This window comes from Schistocerca serialis, chromosome 3 (assembly GCF_023864345.2).
Source record: "Schistocerca serialis cubense isolate TAMUIC-IGC-003099 chromosome 3, iqSchSeri2.2, whole genome shotgun sequence".
Lineage (NCBI taxonomy): Eukaryota > Metazoa > Arthropoda > Insecta > Orthoptera > Acrididae > Schistocerca > Schistocerca serialis.
Genome location: NC_064640.1, coordinates 492,101,587 through 492,116,817, shown reverse-complemented (window position 1 = coordinate 492,116,817; position 15,231 = coordinate 492,101,587). Strand labels below are relative to the sequence as shown.

General features: G+C 41.0%; 1 protein-coding gene across 1 annotated transcript in view; it reads right to left on the bottom strand.

Moving 5' to 3' along the window:
* The window catches only part of LOC126470380 (regucalcin-like), a 156,167-nt gene extending 143,730 nt beyond the window's left edge, over positions 1 to 12,437 (bottom strand). Inside the window, exon 1 of the mRNA XM_050098210.1 lies at positions 12,369 to 12,437. Coding sequence (XP_049954167.1) covers positions 12,369 to 12,421 — 53 coding nt within the window. The 5' untranslated portion in view covers positions 12,422 to 12,437. The remainder of the gene's footprint in view (positions 1 to 12,368) is intronic.
* Positions 12,438 to 15,231: the final 2,794 nt, after the last annotated feature.

The window sequence follows — 15,231 nt, the reverse complement described above, 5'->3', positions numbered from 1 at the left end:
AAAAACAAGCACAGTAAAAGGTTGTACTTTTACTTAATTTAGTCTGAGTTCTCCATTACTTTCATTTTTGCTTCTCAGCGCCGTGCTGCCCTAACGGCCGGGTACGCACACTTACCATGGTCTGTGTATAAGTGACATCCTGTTAGATGCTGATCATGTAATACAGAGAATCAACGCAGAATTAGTGACATGAGGGGTTTAGAAGGTATCCTCTATTTAGAGAAACCACGAAAAATCTATTGAGAATAGCAGAATGTAGTTTTAACGCCGCTACCGAACACGGTGGCACAGTGGTTAAAACACTGGGCTCGAATTACGAAGGACAGGGGTTCAAATCCTGTCCAGCCATCCAGACTGAGATACTAAATGGTTTTTTAAAATCGCTTAAGGCTATAGGCAGGATAGTTCCTTTGCAAATGCAGTGGTCGATTTCGTTGCCAATACGAGTATTACTCAATGCCTCGCATCTTAACCATGGCAATGCCTAGTTCCATTTTATTACTGACCTCTAGTTGCATCTTGTAACAAACTATCAAAACACTATCACTGGATAAGCGTAGAGAGTATGTGTGATCTCAGCGATGTTCCCAGTGTTCCAGGTAGCCCAGGGGATGGTCCGCACAGTTACTAGGAATTTCTCTGCGATATGATCATCATGGCGATCACGTAAAGAATGAATTCTGAAGACACAGATTTTGTAATGCACCGCGAACAATAAGGTCTGTGGTTCCACGTATTTGTTTGCATAGTTTTCAGTTCTCCTGGAACTCACTGCAGTGACGACAGTTATTGCAGTAGACGGAAAGGGGCTTCTACGTAATGCACACGACATAGATACTTCATCTAAAACCACACGAACATGTAACAGGATATCGAACACGTCCGCTTACTGTGGTCGCGTATGGGAGAAAGATTAGAGTTAACTTCCAGTCAACAAACAGCTTATTAAACTCGTTCCATTATCTCAATTAGGCAAAGACATCCGACAGAGTCTCTCACTGTCTTACTTTGCACAAAATCCAAGTCAGTAAACAGTAGGGTTCAAGTTCATGCTATAATTCTTGAATTCCTGAAATCATTCGAACAGTTCAGTCTGCCACCTTGTAAACATGTGGGCCGGCCGGGATGGCCGAGCGGTTCTAGGCGCTACAATCTGGAACCGCGCGACCGCTACGGTCGCAGGTTCGAATCCTGCGTCGGGCATGGATGTGTGTGATGTCCTTAGGTTAGTTAGGTTTAAGTAGTTCTAAGTTCTAGGGGACTGGTGACCTCAGAAGTTAAGTCCCATAGTGCTCAGAGCCATTTGAACCATTTTGTAAACATGTGCTTACTGAGCATCACATTAGGTTTGTGTTTCAAAAATGGTTCAAATGGCTCTGAGCACTATGGGACTTAACATCTGAGGTCATCAGTCCCCTAGAACTTAGAACTACTTAAACATAACTAACCTAAGGACATCACACACATCCATGCCCGAGGCAGGATTCGAGCCTGCGACCGTAACGGTCGCGCGGTTCCAAACTAAAGCGCCTAGAACCGCTCGGCCACTGCGGTCGGCTTTGTGTTTCAATTATCTAGCAGATCTTGGTATATAGCTATCAACGAACAGACATAAAAGCGAAGGTAGTGGTGTATGAACCACAAGGGAAGAGTGATACCACAGTATAGAATAATTGCTGTGAAACGTAGGAAGACTTGCTGATGATGAACTCCTGGCGTATGAGCTGGCAGCAGAGTCTCCACGTAACAATCGTGCATAAATAGGGAACTGTAATGAGGTTGTTTTATTACATCACCATCTCTCGATAATCAGAATCAGTTAAAACTATAAAATATTCCAACTAGTGAAACATCTTGTTAAATCAGGCTGTGGGAAGGCAGATGCCAAACCGTTTCAGTGAAAGAATTTTAAGTAAACGTAACTCATCCGGTAAGGTGGTCCCTTAAAATAATCTCTTACGACTGGGTTTTGAGTAATGTTCGTCACTCGGAGGCTGTTACAAAGCTGGATGAACAGAAAAGACATTCAAAGAAGAGCTGCACGATTCGCGGTAGGATTATGCGGCTGGAGCAAGACTGTTGCAGACATGCTTGACAATAACTACCGGAGGTAGCTAAAGGACAAACGCTCACACGTGTTTACTATTAAAACTCTCACAGCGAAATATTCAGCTTGTTGATCATTACGTTAAATTCATAAAATTTTGTCTTACGGTAGTACGCTTCGTTAGTCGTCCTTCCCGAATTCGATTGGAAAACTGGACTGGAAGTCTCAGAATGATACCCGATACCCGGTGTGCCCTCTGCCGCATTCTGTACGATGGTTTGTTGCGTACAGATGCAAAAATAAAAATAGACAGAAGGAACCATCCTCGCATTCACGTTAAGGTACTGACGGAAACTACATAGTTAGTACAACTGGGATTTGATCCAAGCTTCTCAAGAGTAGGATCCCACGATCTTAACAACAGCAGCACGTGGCTCGGTCCCATGAACAGTCATATCAACTGCTATGAAAACCGAAATGAATTTTTTAGTAAAATTGTGTTGTACTTATTATGCATCTTCTAAAACAAATTTACACATGTTCTCAATTATTCTTCGTTTTGTGATGCACGCAATAAATTGCTCAGTAACTGTGAATTTAATTTCCTGTCGTAGCTTTATGTTTTAGGTTATCTTCGTTTCCCAATGACAAATTTTCTTCCCTGAAATATTCCAACTGAACTAGTGGTACGCTTCTGATGAACTTGTTGTCAATAATATCTTAAATACCACTCTTGCTTTTCTTTTTTGTCTCACTCTTTCTCTACCTTCGGCAAAGTAAACCCACAAATGATGATGACGAACGAGCTGATTAATTTAATACCTCTTGTTTTCTTTAGCACTATAATCGAGACGATAGTAAAGTCGGTGAGCGTGGAGCTCGGTTCCGTTTCGAAACGTATGTGAATGGTGAGAGCCATTATCTCTTTAGGGGAGCTATTTCATCTTTCACGAGTAATCTTAAGTTATGGCCAGTTTGAAATTTTTTACCGAACTGTAGGTTTACTATTTCATCGTTTGACTACGATAGAATGTCGTTTGCAGGTCTCATTCGTTTACTGAAATTTTCTGATGGAATGAGCAAGGCTATGCTGTGGTGGCCCCGCACGCGAGTCGAGCAGATATCACAGCCCAATCAACTGACTCACTCACTGGTAACATTGGTTATGACGGGAAATGGGACTCTGAAACTGCTGTCTCTTTCAACAGCCCCTCAACACTTAAGACCTTTTTACGAACTTATGGTTTTGTATCTCAGCAACCGTGCGCGCCACGGTAAACAAACTTTCTTTATGATTCTGAAACAGTTCTACAACCGAACTGATTTAACCCAGTGACATCGTATTTACATACCCTACTGGTTGTTGTGAAATCAGATTCAATACGTATCAGCTAATATATTTGTTTTACATAGCAGTTAGTATAATTGTTGGGTATGACAGACTACAAACCAGTCTTCTAACTGTGGAGAAAAACCTCACGTTTTGCACTGTTGTGTACTTTTACTTCTTTTTCCTCTTTATCAACACAGAGCACAACATTCGTGATCTTTTTCCCTTCCCAGACCGGGGTATGTGCATCGTGAAATAAGCATATGTTTTTGCCTGATGTCTAATACGGACGGTACTCTCTGAAAAAAGAGGGAAGATTAGAATTTAACGTCTTGTCGATAACGACGTCATTAGAGACGGAGCACAAGCTCAAATTACAGAAGGATGTGAAAGGAAATCGGTCGTGAACTACACCGTCATTGGCATTAAGGAGGTTAGGACGTCAAACAGTCTGACTTTGAGCAGGAGAGACGCAACAGAACATTTTAATTTCCACTGTATATACTTTTAAAAATAAATTCATAAAACTTTGTCAGCATGACTAGAAAGGATTCAGGATTCACACTCATAGCAGTGGAAGTTCAAAAACATAACAAAATAATTTTTTTACGTGTGAAATTTCATCCTTTTTTCATGTACTATTGGCTGCATTTGTTGCTGTAGGTACACTTTTCTTCATAAGTAAGAGAGATTCATCGATGAATTTTGCACAGCATACAAACCATACTTACCGACGTATTGAAATGGAAATGCTGTGTGGCTAGGGCCTCCCGTCGGGTAAACCGTTCTCCTAGTGCAAGTCTTTCGAGTTTACCCCACTTCGACGACTTGCGTGTCTATGGGGATGAAATGATGATGATAAGGACAACACAACACCCAGTCCCTGAGCGGAGAAAATCTCCGACCCTGCCGGGAATCGAACCCGGGCCGTTAGGTATGACATTCCGTCGCGCTGACCACTCAGCTACCAGGGGCGGACTACAAGGGTATGAAACTCTAGAATTTTCAAATTTTCAAATTTGTGTGAATTTCTAAGGGACTAACCTGCTGAGGTCATCGGTCCCTAAACTTACACACTACTTAAACTAACTTATGCTAAGAACAACACACACACCAAAGCCCGAGGGACGACTGGAGCCTCCGGCGGGAGGGGCCGCGCAATCAGTTACACGGCGCCTCTAACCGAGCGGCCACTTCGCGCGGCTAGAATTTTCCAAATCTATTAAAAACTCTGGTAAAAATTGAGACGATTAACTATAAAATTAGAGTTTTTTCTAAACATGAAGTTTAAAATGTAACAGCTCATTCATTTTTGTATAAATTAAATAAATTTCAGAGTTTCATACACCTGCAAGTATGGTTTGTGTGCTGTGCAAAATTCATCGAAGAATCTCTCTACTTATGAAGAAAAGTGTACCTATAGCAACCAATACAGGCAATAGTGAGTGAAAAAATGATGAAATTTCACATGTAAAGATTATTTTGTTATGTTTTTGAACTTCCACTGCTATGACTGTGAATCCTGAATCCTTCCTGGTCATGCTGACAAAGTTTTATGAATTTATTTTTAAAAGTATAGACAGTGTAAATTAAAATGTCCTGTTGTGTCTCTCCTGCTCCAAGTCGGCCCGTTTGACGTCCTAACCGCCTCAAGCGATATAGGAAAGTCACGGAAAACTTAAATCTGGATGGCCGGACGAGGGTTTTAAAGTGTCCTCTTCCCATATTTAGCGTTGGTCCTGACGTCGGTGTACCAGATCTTTTTCATTCGACCGATCTTGTGATACACGAGTTAGAATAACTGAAGAGTCGTATATTAGCTAAAAATTGAACTACATGTATTCACATAATGAAATGCGTATTTGCGAGCTGAGCTTGTCATACAGTTTAAATGTCTTAGCAACTGCATGCGATTACAACTCGTCATTTGATGCGACTGGCTTAACACACTGAGGAAAACCTAGGGCTCTGCATTTAGTAATGTAGTTTGACAATGACTGTAGATCGCAGATAAAACTTCCAATTTCGCTGTAGCGAAGCAGGACACGCAGATTTGTTCAAATGGTTCAAAAGGCTCTGAGCACTATGGGACTTAACATCTGAAGTCATCAGTCCCCTAGAAGTTAGAACTACTGAAACCTAACTAACCTAAGACATCACACACATCCATGCCCGAGGCAGGATTCGAACCTGCGATCGTGGCGGTCGCGCGATTCCAGACTGAAGCGCCTAAAACCGCTCGGCCACATCGGCCGGCGCAGATTTGTTATTCCGTTCGCAGAACATAGCAATATAGCCCCTCAGCACTTTCATTTAATTTTTACGGTGAACAATTTAATCATCATCGTGGTCCACAGAGTAAGTGCAATTCCTCATGAGGCTGACGACTACATCATGAAAAACTGAATGCAGAGGACAACACACAACTATTATTGAAGCTGTAGACCACACACAGATAATGTTTTCATATATAATTTGAATCTGGTTGATAACTGCTGAAGTCCGACTCTACTTGTACGCTGCACGGTTTCAAATACTGAGTAACATCTTTCGTTCCTCGAATCCTTAATTTTATTAGTTAGACAAAATAGTTTATTTTGGAGCGAAGCGATGTACTACGTTCGGATTGTACCTAGTAGAATCTCGTTTTATTCCCAGATTAGATAGTCCTAACTTATGGTTCAGTTTGCACTTTTTGCATATGCATATGCATATATATATTCACCAACATGATTTGAACGATTTCTTTCCCTTCCTTTGTGAAAACTACCCTATTCTGTAACTGTCTCGCTGTCGATACGACCCACAGGAAAATTTTGCTCAACAGCTAAAACTTTCAGCTGCACTCCTATAGCGTCGTCCTCGAAGGGATACGAAGGTAACAAAGAAATTTTGGCTTTACCTGAAATTAAAGGGCTGTAAAACAGTTTCGAAAGAGACTTTGTCGACATGAAGAAAAACGGCGTATGTTTATAACCAGCAATAAATCGCGGCATATAAATAATATTTTAAAGGCTTTTTAGAATTCTTTATATTATTGTGTTCACCACTTAAATGAATTTAATGGAAAGCCATATATATGTTTAAAAATGAAGGTAGTTTCTGAGAAATGAATAACCGAAAGTGTTGCTTTTTAAAAGTCGTTTTATTTACGGATCTGACTGCAAAGCGGAAAACGTAAAAGCTCGGCGAGCGTTTTCAGGAATTATATTTTATACTCAAGCTCCTCAACGGACATCTGGAGACGTCTATAGCAGACCGGAGATGTGCTGCTGTAAATTATGAAATGATTAAATTGTAATTTATATTTTTTTTTGCGTAAAAACAGTCCGTATGTTTTGCGGAGTCGGCTATATGTCCGACTGCAGCCAGGAAGATCCACGCTCGATTCCGGGTACTGGATAATGACAGCAGCATCCACTAACTCTCCTGATGTCAACTGCAGAGCTATGTCAAGTAGGAGCAGCGGATTACATTATATAAAATCTCCATACGTAAGTGGCTCATCGATTAGCAGACATTTTGTACTCCACTACTGCGGTCCACTAACGCTAGTCACAAAGAATTTGAAGGGTGTCCTTAGCTAAGTAGTCGTTACTGAATTCGAAAATGAAATCCGTTTCTGCATATCGATCTCAGTTTTCGTGATACTGTACCCTATATATAATAACTTGAAAATGTTACGTGCTGGTTATTTGATATTCCTTAATTAATTTACTTTTATATATTTTGTGGATGTAATTGTTGTTAAACAGTCTAAATATATACAAGAAAATCCATACATGATTCTCAGTTCCGACATTAACCGCTAGGATACGAAGGACGCTGATGAGTCTTGTTCACGTTAAATCGCATCGCATTGTGTTTGTTTGCATCGATCTCAGTAGTGAGAGAGCTCTGACCTTGTGAAGTGAGTTGCTGTATGATGATGAAAGCCTGTGTTTTGTCTGAACCCAGAAGGAGAAATGCATCATACCTGTATAAATAACTAAGTTAATCCCGAAATCGTAAAAACTAAAACTTAATCCTCTTGTAAAAATATCTTTATTTTGGATGCAAAGTTTGCAACCAAGGGAAAAAATGGGGTCCCACATGCGCTGTCTGCCATGTGTCACGCTCCTGACAGGCTGGTTAAAAGGATCACATCACATGTCCGTTGGTGTCACCATGATTTGGCGGGAACCAACGGGTCACTCAAGCGACTGCTACTACCGTGTACCAAAATTGCCTAGAATCATCTCTAAAACAAAGAAAATTGTGCAATATACTGATTTACTGCAATGTTGTTCAACGACTACTGGGCTTTACGAAGAGACGTTCCTGAGGCAAGGTATCACAGGAAATCAGAAAGAATATATTATTACATACGTTTATTCACTTTACTATACTCTCATGTTGCTCATTTCTTTGATTAATTTGTGTATTGACATAGATCTTTTTGTTATCCTTTTGCCAGACACATAAAATGCTATAATACATAGACCGACGTAAGAATTTACAAAAAACTTAGTATCACGTGGAACTTGAGGCCTATACAGAAATTCCGAAGTTAGATCTGGTTTCAAGAACGAATTATCTTCGAGAAACAGCGTGTGCTGATCTTGAGACTGAATATTTTTAATTTTTTTAATTACTTTTTTTTAAACCAGTATCGTTCCTAACAAGGAAGCAATAGGCTGGAGGGCTATGCCTATGTAATCTGTACCGCCAAAAATGTAAATGATATTGCCGGCCGGTGTGGCCGAGCGGTTCTAGGCACTTCAGTCTGGAATCGCGCGACCGCTACGGTCGCAGGTGTGAATCTTGCCTCGATCATGGATGTTTGTGATGTCCTTAGGTTAGTTAGGTTTAAGTAGTTCTAAGCTCTAGGGGACTGATGACCTCAGATGTTAAGTCCCATAGTGCTTAGAGCCTTTTTTTTTGTAAATGATTTAGCATAATATCCAGTCATTACCATTTGTTTCGCAATCCTAAGCAATCAGATGATGGCATCAGTGATAAGAGCTTAGCTCAAAATTAATTACTAACAAAAATGAGTAATTAGGTCACTCATTCACTCAAAACATGTTTGGAGAACTACATTTTCTGTCTGAAGCGATGTAGGAGTTGTCCTGTTAAAACGTTTCCGAGGCTACGTTTCTCTGATGACAGACCCCGTGCTAAGGAACCTCAGGTACAGTAATTCTATACTCATTTGCACGCCAACATATTTAGTCATTATTTGATAGTATCCCGCACAGTGGTGGCGGTACGTGGGACATATTTAGAAAAAAATATTTTTTGTGATCATTATAGTCAATAACTACGGTATATTCTAGTCGTCAGTTACGGTATTCTGCAAATGTATTACGTTGCGATGTGGTGGATGTCGAAAACAATCAACTCGTAATGAGAAGCCCACAACTCCAATACGAGCCGACAATCGCAAGCGCCACATTAGGGTCTTCGCTTTATAAGACAACTTCATTCGATCAAAACATTTTAGTTACATTAAATGTCCGCTCCACTGAACTAACATTTAATCCCAATAATATAAAGAAATAAAAGGGACTCCAATAAATAAGAAACCAGGATGATCGACATCACACCTCCCAGCTTGATAGCGATACTTGCGCTGAAATGATAATCGACAAAACCTAACGTATGATTGTACGATACACATTAAAATACTGACATTGCTGTTTCTCTTTGTTCACTGAGATTCAGGAGCCTCTCCCTTAAAATATCGTACCAGAGAAGGGTTTCACTATGTTTTTCTCTTCATATCTTTCTGTGAGAACAAGTGTATTACGTAATTATTTATAAATGTTTGAGAACAGGAAGAATAGCATCCTACTTACGCGCTAAGTGTGAATCCATAAGTTCCCGGTTCGATTTTGGAATGGTCCGAGGATTTCTTTAAACATCTAACATGATTTTCGTCCCTGGAAAATCTTTAAGTTAACGTAAAAATCATATTGCAGTATGGTTCAGGTTCGAAGATAAATTGTAAAATCCACCAAAACTAAATAGGTGTTCCGATTATCAGATTGCAGGAATGTGAAGGCACACAACATTCCACATAATACGTGCCAAGTAAAGCACTGTTGTATAAAATTAACCTTCTGGCTGATGACAGGTTTACCTATTTACGAACAGCAGCTCACTTTTCACGCATATTGTTTCTACCCGAACATTCTCTATTTTTTGACCTCCGATGTGCCAGTAACTGAATGTTAGAATCAACCTTCAATGCTGAGATCACGTAGCGTTTCAAATGTTTGTCTGCATAAACGACGTAGTTCACATTTTACATCGCGAAAATTTAAAAGTTATCCGATCTCAAACTGTGTGTCAAAAATTCTACTCATATCAATACTATATTCACTACTTTTCTTTATTTCAGAACGTGAACAAGATACACATATTTACTCTCCAGCGACGCACTGAGAAACATGATAAGAAGGGGTTAATTTTCCGAACATAGTGACGTGAATCACTGAACAAATCATAATTCAAAAAAATTATACGAGCAGCGAACAGTGACAGTTTATTACATCAGCAACTCAACAGATACATATTTATATCAGCGTTTTAGCACAGACTCGATTAATATACATCCGGAAGCGTTATCTCTTTACGAGACATTCGTTGCTCAAAGCGATAACACACAGAAAAATACCTCGTCTTGGAAAATCTTACTACTGCCTGACGACTATCCATAACACAATGCCACAGATAATCTCTAAAATATTTAACGACTAAATAACGTCAGTGATGATACGCTTGAGTGTGGAAAAAAGAATTTACCACTCCAGCTGAATTTGCAAAAGCCTGTTAACAAATCTTTTGAAACCCTTTCTTTGAAGATATACGTTACTACCATGGCGCCATTGGCTTCAGCGTCGATCATACGCTACATGAAGACAAATAAATTGCTGTTAATATCGTCTGACGCTTTAGGTTCAGCTAAGATTTTTCCATTTTAAACAAACAACAGCGCATTGTTTCGGTTTGAATAAAAAGATTTTCGTTAGTTTACTGCACTCAGCTATAAAATTAACTTTTTATTTTCATGCATTTAAAGTCAACAGCAAATTCAGAATTGATTTTTTAAACTTCGTGTTGATTTTAAGGTGATCTGGAGCGTAACATTTCATATGAATTATACATAACAAAATCTAAATAGCCCGATTGTCGCCCTCCGCCAATAAGCCAGTCTACTCGGTAAATACATACGAGTGGACGTGTTATTTACCAGGCAATCACATATTTCATTTGGTAAGTATCGGGGTATAATAAGTGAAACATTTGTGTAAGCAATCTTCCAGCTTTTGCCTGTAAAGGTTTATCGTAGGAATGTACATTTGGATAAAAATCAAATTCGATTCAGCATTATATTTCTCTAAAGTTTTTATTAGTTTAGACTTACGGTTCTCAATTATCTGCCGTTGTTGTCAGAAGCTGGGCCAGAGGAACTTTGTTTCGCTGTCAGAGATTTTACCTGATAAAACACACGTCAATATGAAACTTGACTAGACGGAGTACTTGAGTGATAATCTGTTGTCTGGTGATATAATGCATTCTTCTCGATAGCTACTTTACAATTCCACGTGCTTCAGTATTTATCTATGACTTACTTTTAAGACTATCGTTATCGATAAATTTTACGTGTGATAATAAGTTAACTTGCGTATTCAATAATTAAATTTATAATGACACTGGTATAAGTTACAGGTTCATAGGTCGCCTAATTTACAAATGATACCTCACATCAGCGTATGCAAATTATTCTTAACTCACAAGTTTATGAAGCTGGGGATCACTTACGAATAGCACATGGGCAACAGCTGATAAAAATTATGAAACTTACTTTCGGTAGAATTTTGATAATAAGAGATTATGTCAGTGCAGCCGAGACGACTAATTTTACAAGGTAAAGAAAGTGGGAAGTAATTTCGTAAGTAGTTAGCTTTCTTTAGCCCATTAGATTGCGATGAAATCACAAAAAGCAGTAGTAAGCCCTCGTAAAATGTATTTCATTGTTTCGTATGATTATTGCACCCCTAAATTAAACTGGTTGTCCAGGAGCGACTCTTTCAATCCGTCGTGATTTAGGTTTCTCACGGTTTCCGAAAATCGTTCCATCGATTTCCGGGATGGGTTTTTCAGGAAATCCGCGAATGGTTCCTTCGTCCGTCCTTGTTCAAAGGTAGCTTGTGCTCCGTCTCCCATGACTTCCACCTCGACTGAACGTTAAACTCTCAGCTTTCTGTCTCATTTTCCTAGAGACGTTGCTGTTCACGGCACGTTTCTACAGTGCAGTAGGGAATTAGAATGCCACTGTATTGAATAGTGGCGTTCAATAATCACATTTAACAGCCAGTTGAGCATTCCCCTGTTTCTGATAAGATAACCTGGGAATTCCGACATCTCGGAGATAATTTAATAAATGAAACTTTACGAAATGAAAAATATTTTAACTCAGATGCTCTAAAGACATTCAGGGATATCTGGGGGTAGTGAATATGCACTATGGCGACCCCTGAATGTCTCTTTACGTATAACGATAAGAGAACAGACTAACTTGCCACAGAGACGATACAAAAGATAAAAAGTCAGTTTACTATCCAAATGTCTGCATATTCATTTCATGTTATTAGTATCTTGTTATATTCAACTTAGGTGAGTCCAGTATAAGGTTTTTACGTAAGGAACACCTCCCCTGGTTTACGGAACCACCTCTAATTACTTTATTGCTGATGAAATAAACTCTGGCAAAAGTGACTACTCTCTTTTATATAATAGTTTCTACGTATGGGGAGTGTAAAGTTAAAGTCAGATAGAGGTTTGACAGTCTCAAACGTGGGCACTACGAACTGTCAGAAAATCTGTGACGAGATGCTTTGCCTGCGTAGGTCCATCGTTGTGCGATGGTTGAGGTAACGGCAAGTGGAAAGGAAAGGGATCGGAGAAGAGTAGTGGGTTGCAGAGACTGTACGGAGAACTCACCCGGCTACTGCGACGAGCGCGAGGATAAGAAGAGCCAGCTGCGCTTTGTCCATATCGCGGTTGCGGACCGATAGTGGCGGGCGCCGGCGGATCGCAGCTTATATACGCTCTCGACGCCACCGTCACGCCGCGCCAGCACAGCGCAGCTCACAGCCGCAGCAGCTGCGGATCATGCTGACAGTCTGAAGGGCTCTGATATACAAAACATTGCAGCAGCTTGCACTGATTCCGCGCGTACTCAGTAAGTGTGTGAAGTCCATTACCGATCATGTTATTCCGAGTACGAGTATATCACAAATATATTGGCGGAAATGGGAAATGTTACACGTGAAGCACCAATCTGATAATTGTCAACCACTGCGGAGACGTCCATCACGTCACGGGTATTAAATGATTAAACTTTCATTCCATTCGTAACTTATGTCGACCAATAAAGTCAGTGTTAGGGTAAATCCTATGGACACCAATACAACTCTTGAATTTGTTGACGTGAAAGCAGACACACCGAATGTCATCTTCACAAATATTCGGCCATAACTGAATCTCGTGCTGAGTCAGTTCATGAAGATTGCTTGCTGGAAACAGGTATCAAAGTACACTACTGGCCATTAAAATTGCTACACCAAGACGAAATGTAGATGATAAACGGGTATTCATTGGACAAATATATTATACTAGAACTGACATGTGATTAAATTTTCACGCAATTTGGGTGCATAGCTCCTGAGAAATCAGTATCCAGAACAACTACCTCTGGCCGTAATAACGGCCTTGATACGCCTGGGCATTGAGTCAAACAGAGCTTGGATGGCGTGTACAGGTACAGCTGCCCATGCAGCTTCAACATGATACCACAGTTCATCAAGAGTAGTGACTGGCGTATTGTGACGAGCCAGTTGCTCGGCCACCATTGACCAGACGTTTTCAATTAGTGAGAGATCTGGAGAATGAGCTGGTCAGGGCAGCAGTCGAACATTTTCTGTATCCAGAAAGGTTCGTATAGGACCTGCAACATGCGGTCGTGCATTATCTTGCTGAAATGTAGGGTTTCGCATGGATCGAATGAAGGGTAGAGCCACGGACGTAACACATCTGAGATGTAACGTCCACTGTTCAAAGTGCCATCAACGCGAACAAGAGGTGACCGAGACGTGTAACCAATGGCACCCCATACCATCACGCCGGGTGATACGCCAGTATGGCGATGACGAATACACGCTTCCAATGTGCGTTCACCACGATGTCGCCAAACACGGATGGACGTTTTGCCATTCGTGCACCCAGGTTCGTCGTTGAGTACACCATCGCAGGCGCTCCTGTCTGTGATGCAGCGTCAAGTGTAGTCGCAGCCATGTTCTCCGAGCTGATAGTCCATGCTGCTGTAAACGTCGTCGAACTGTTCGTGCAGATGGTTGTTGTCTTGCAAACGTCCCCATCTGTTGACTCAGGGATCGAGACGTAGCTGCACAATCCGTTACAGCCATGAGGATAAGATGTCTGTCATGTCCACTGCTAGTGATACGAGGCCGTTGGGATCCAGCACGGCGTTCCGTATTACCCTCTTGAACCCACCGATTCCATATTCTGCTAACAGTCATTGGATCTCGAGCAACGCGAGCAACAATGTCGCGATACGATAAACCGCAGTCGCCATAGGCTACAATCCGACCATTATCAAAGTCGGAAACGTGATGGTACGCATTTCTCCTCCTTACACGAGGCATTACAACAACGTTTCACCTGGCAACGCCGGTCAACTGCTGTTTGTGTATGAGAAATCGGTTGGAAACTTTCCTCATGTCAGCACGTTGTAGGTGTCGCCACCGGCGCCAACCTTGTGTGAATGCTCTGAAAGGCTAATCATTTGCATATCACAGCATCTTCTTCGTGTCGGTTAAATTTCGCGTCTGTAGCACGTAATCTTCGTGGTGTAGCAATTTTAATGGCCAGTAGTGTATACATCTGCTTATCGGATCTCAGAAATACTCTACAAGTGATAGATCAAGGGGCTGGGTAGGCCAGTAAAGGATCTGTGCTTTCCTTAAGGCACTGTACAGTCTCGCATTATCCTGTTGAACTATGTCATTTGGTACCCTGGTCATGAAGAGTATGAGAACAGGATTTATCGTCATTGCCACTTACTGGCGAGCAATCAACCTCAATTCAGCAATTACTAAATTAGTCCTGTTGGCTCATCCAGGAGCTCCCCACATCATGATTCCAGGCGTTGAAGAGGTATGAGTCTCGAGAATCACTGTTTCCTATTACCTTTCTCAACGTCAGCTAAGGACACGATTGCATCTATCTGACCGCCGCAAACAGAAGTGAGCCTCATCAGTGGACACCACAGAACGCAGGTCTATGTCCCAGTTGAGCTGCACGCAATTGTGTACTTTTTCAATGGAGGTGCAATTAAAGACATCCACAATGTCTCTGAATAAGACCTCCAGTGGCTGATATCTTCAGCGTGCTGTTTGACTGTAGTGTGTATAGTTTATATCTTACCTCATTATCTGACCTATACTGATTCGTATGGTTTCTTTCTTTTTCTTTTACTATGTGATAAGTGCAGATATTGTAAGCATTGGTACCTTAATATGTACCCACTTCAGTGTGTTAGCTGTTTTTTCTCTGTATCTAACAGCCTTCCCACAGAGGCGTCACATAATTTATAATCTGATTTTTCTGTACGGCAGTATCGTGCCCCATTAAGCGGACTACAGCTGTCAGTTGCCGCAGGGGTAGCCATGCGGTCTTGGTGGCCTTGCCACGGTTCGCGCGACTCCCCCCGTTGAAGGTTCGAGTCCCTCGGGCATGAGTGTGGGCGTTGTCCTTAGCGTAAGTTAGTTTAAGTTAGAGTAAG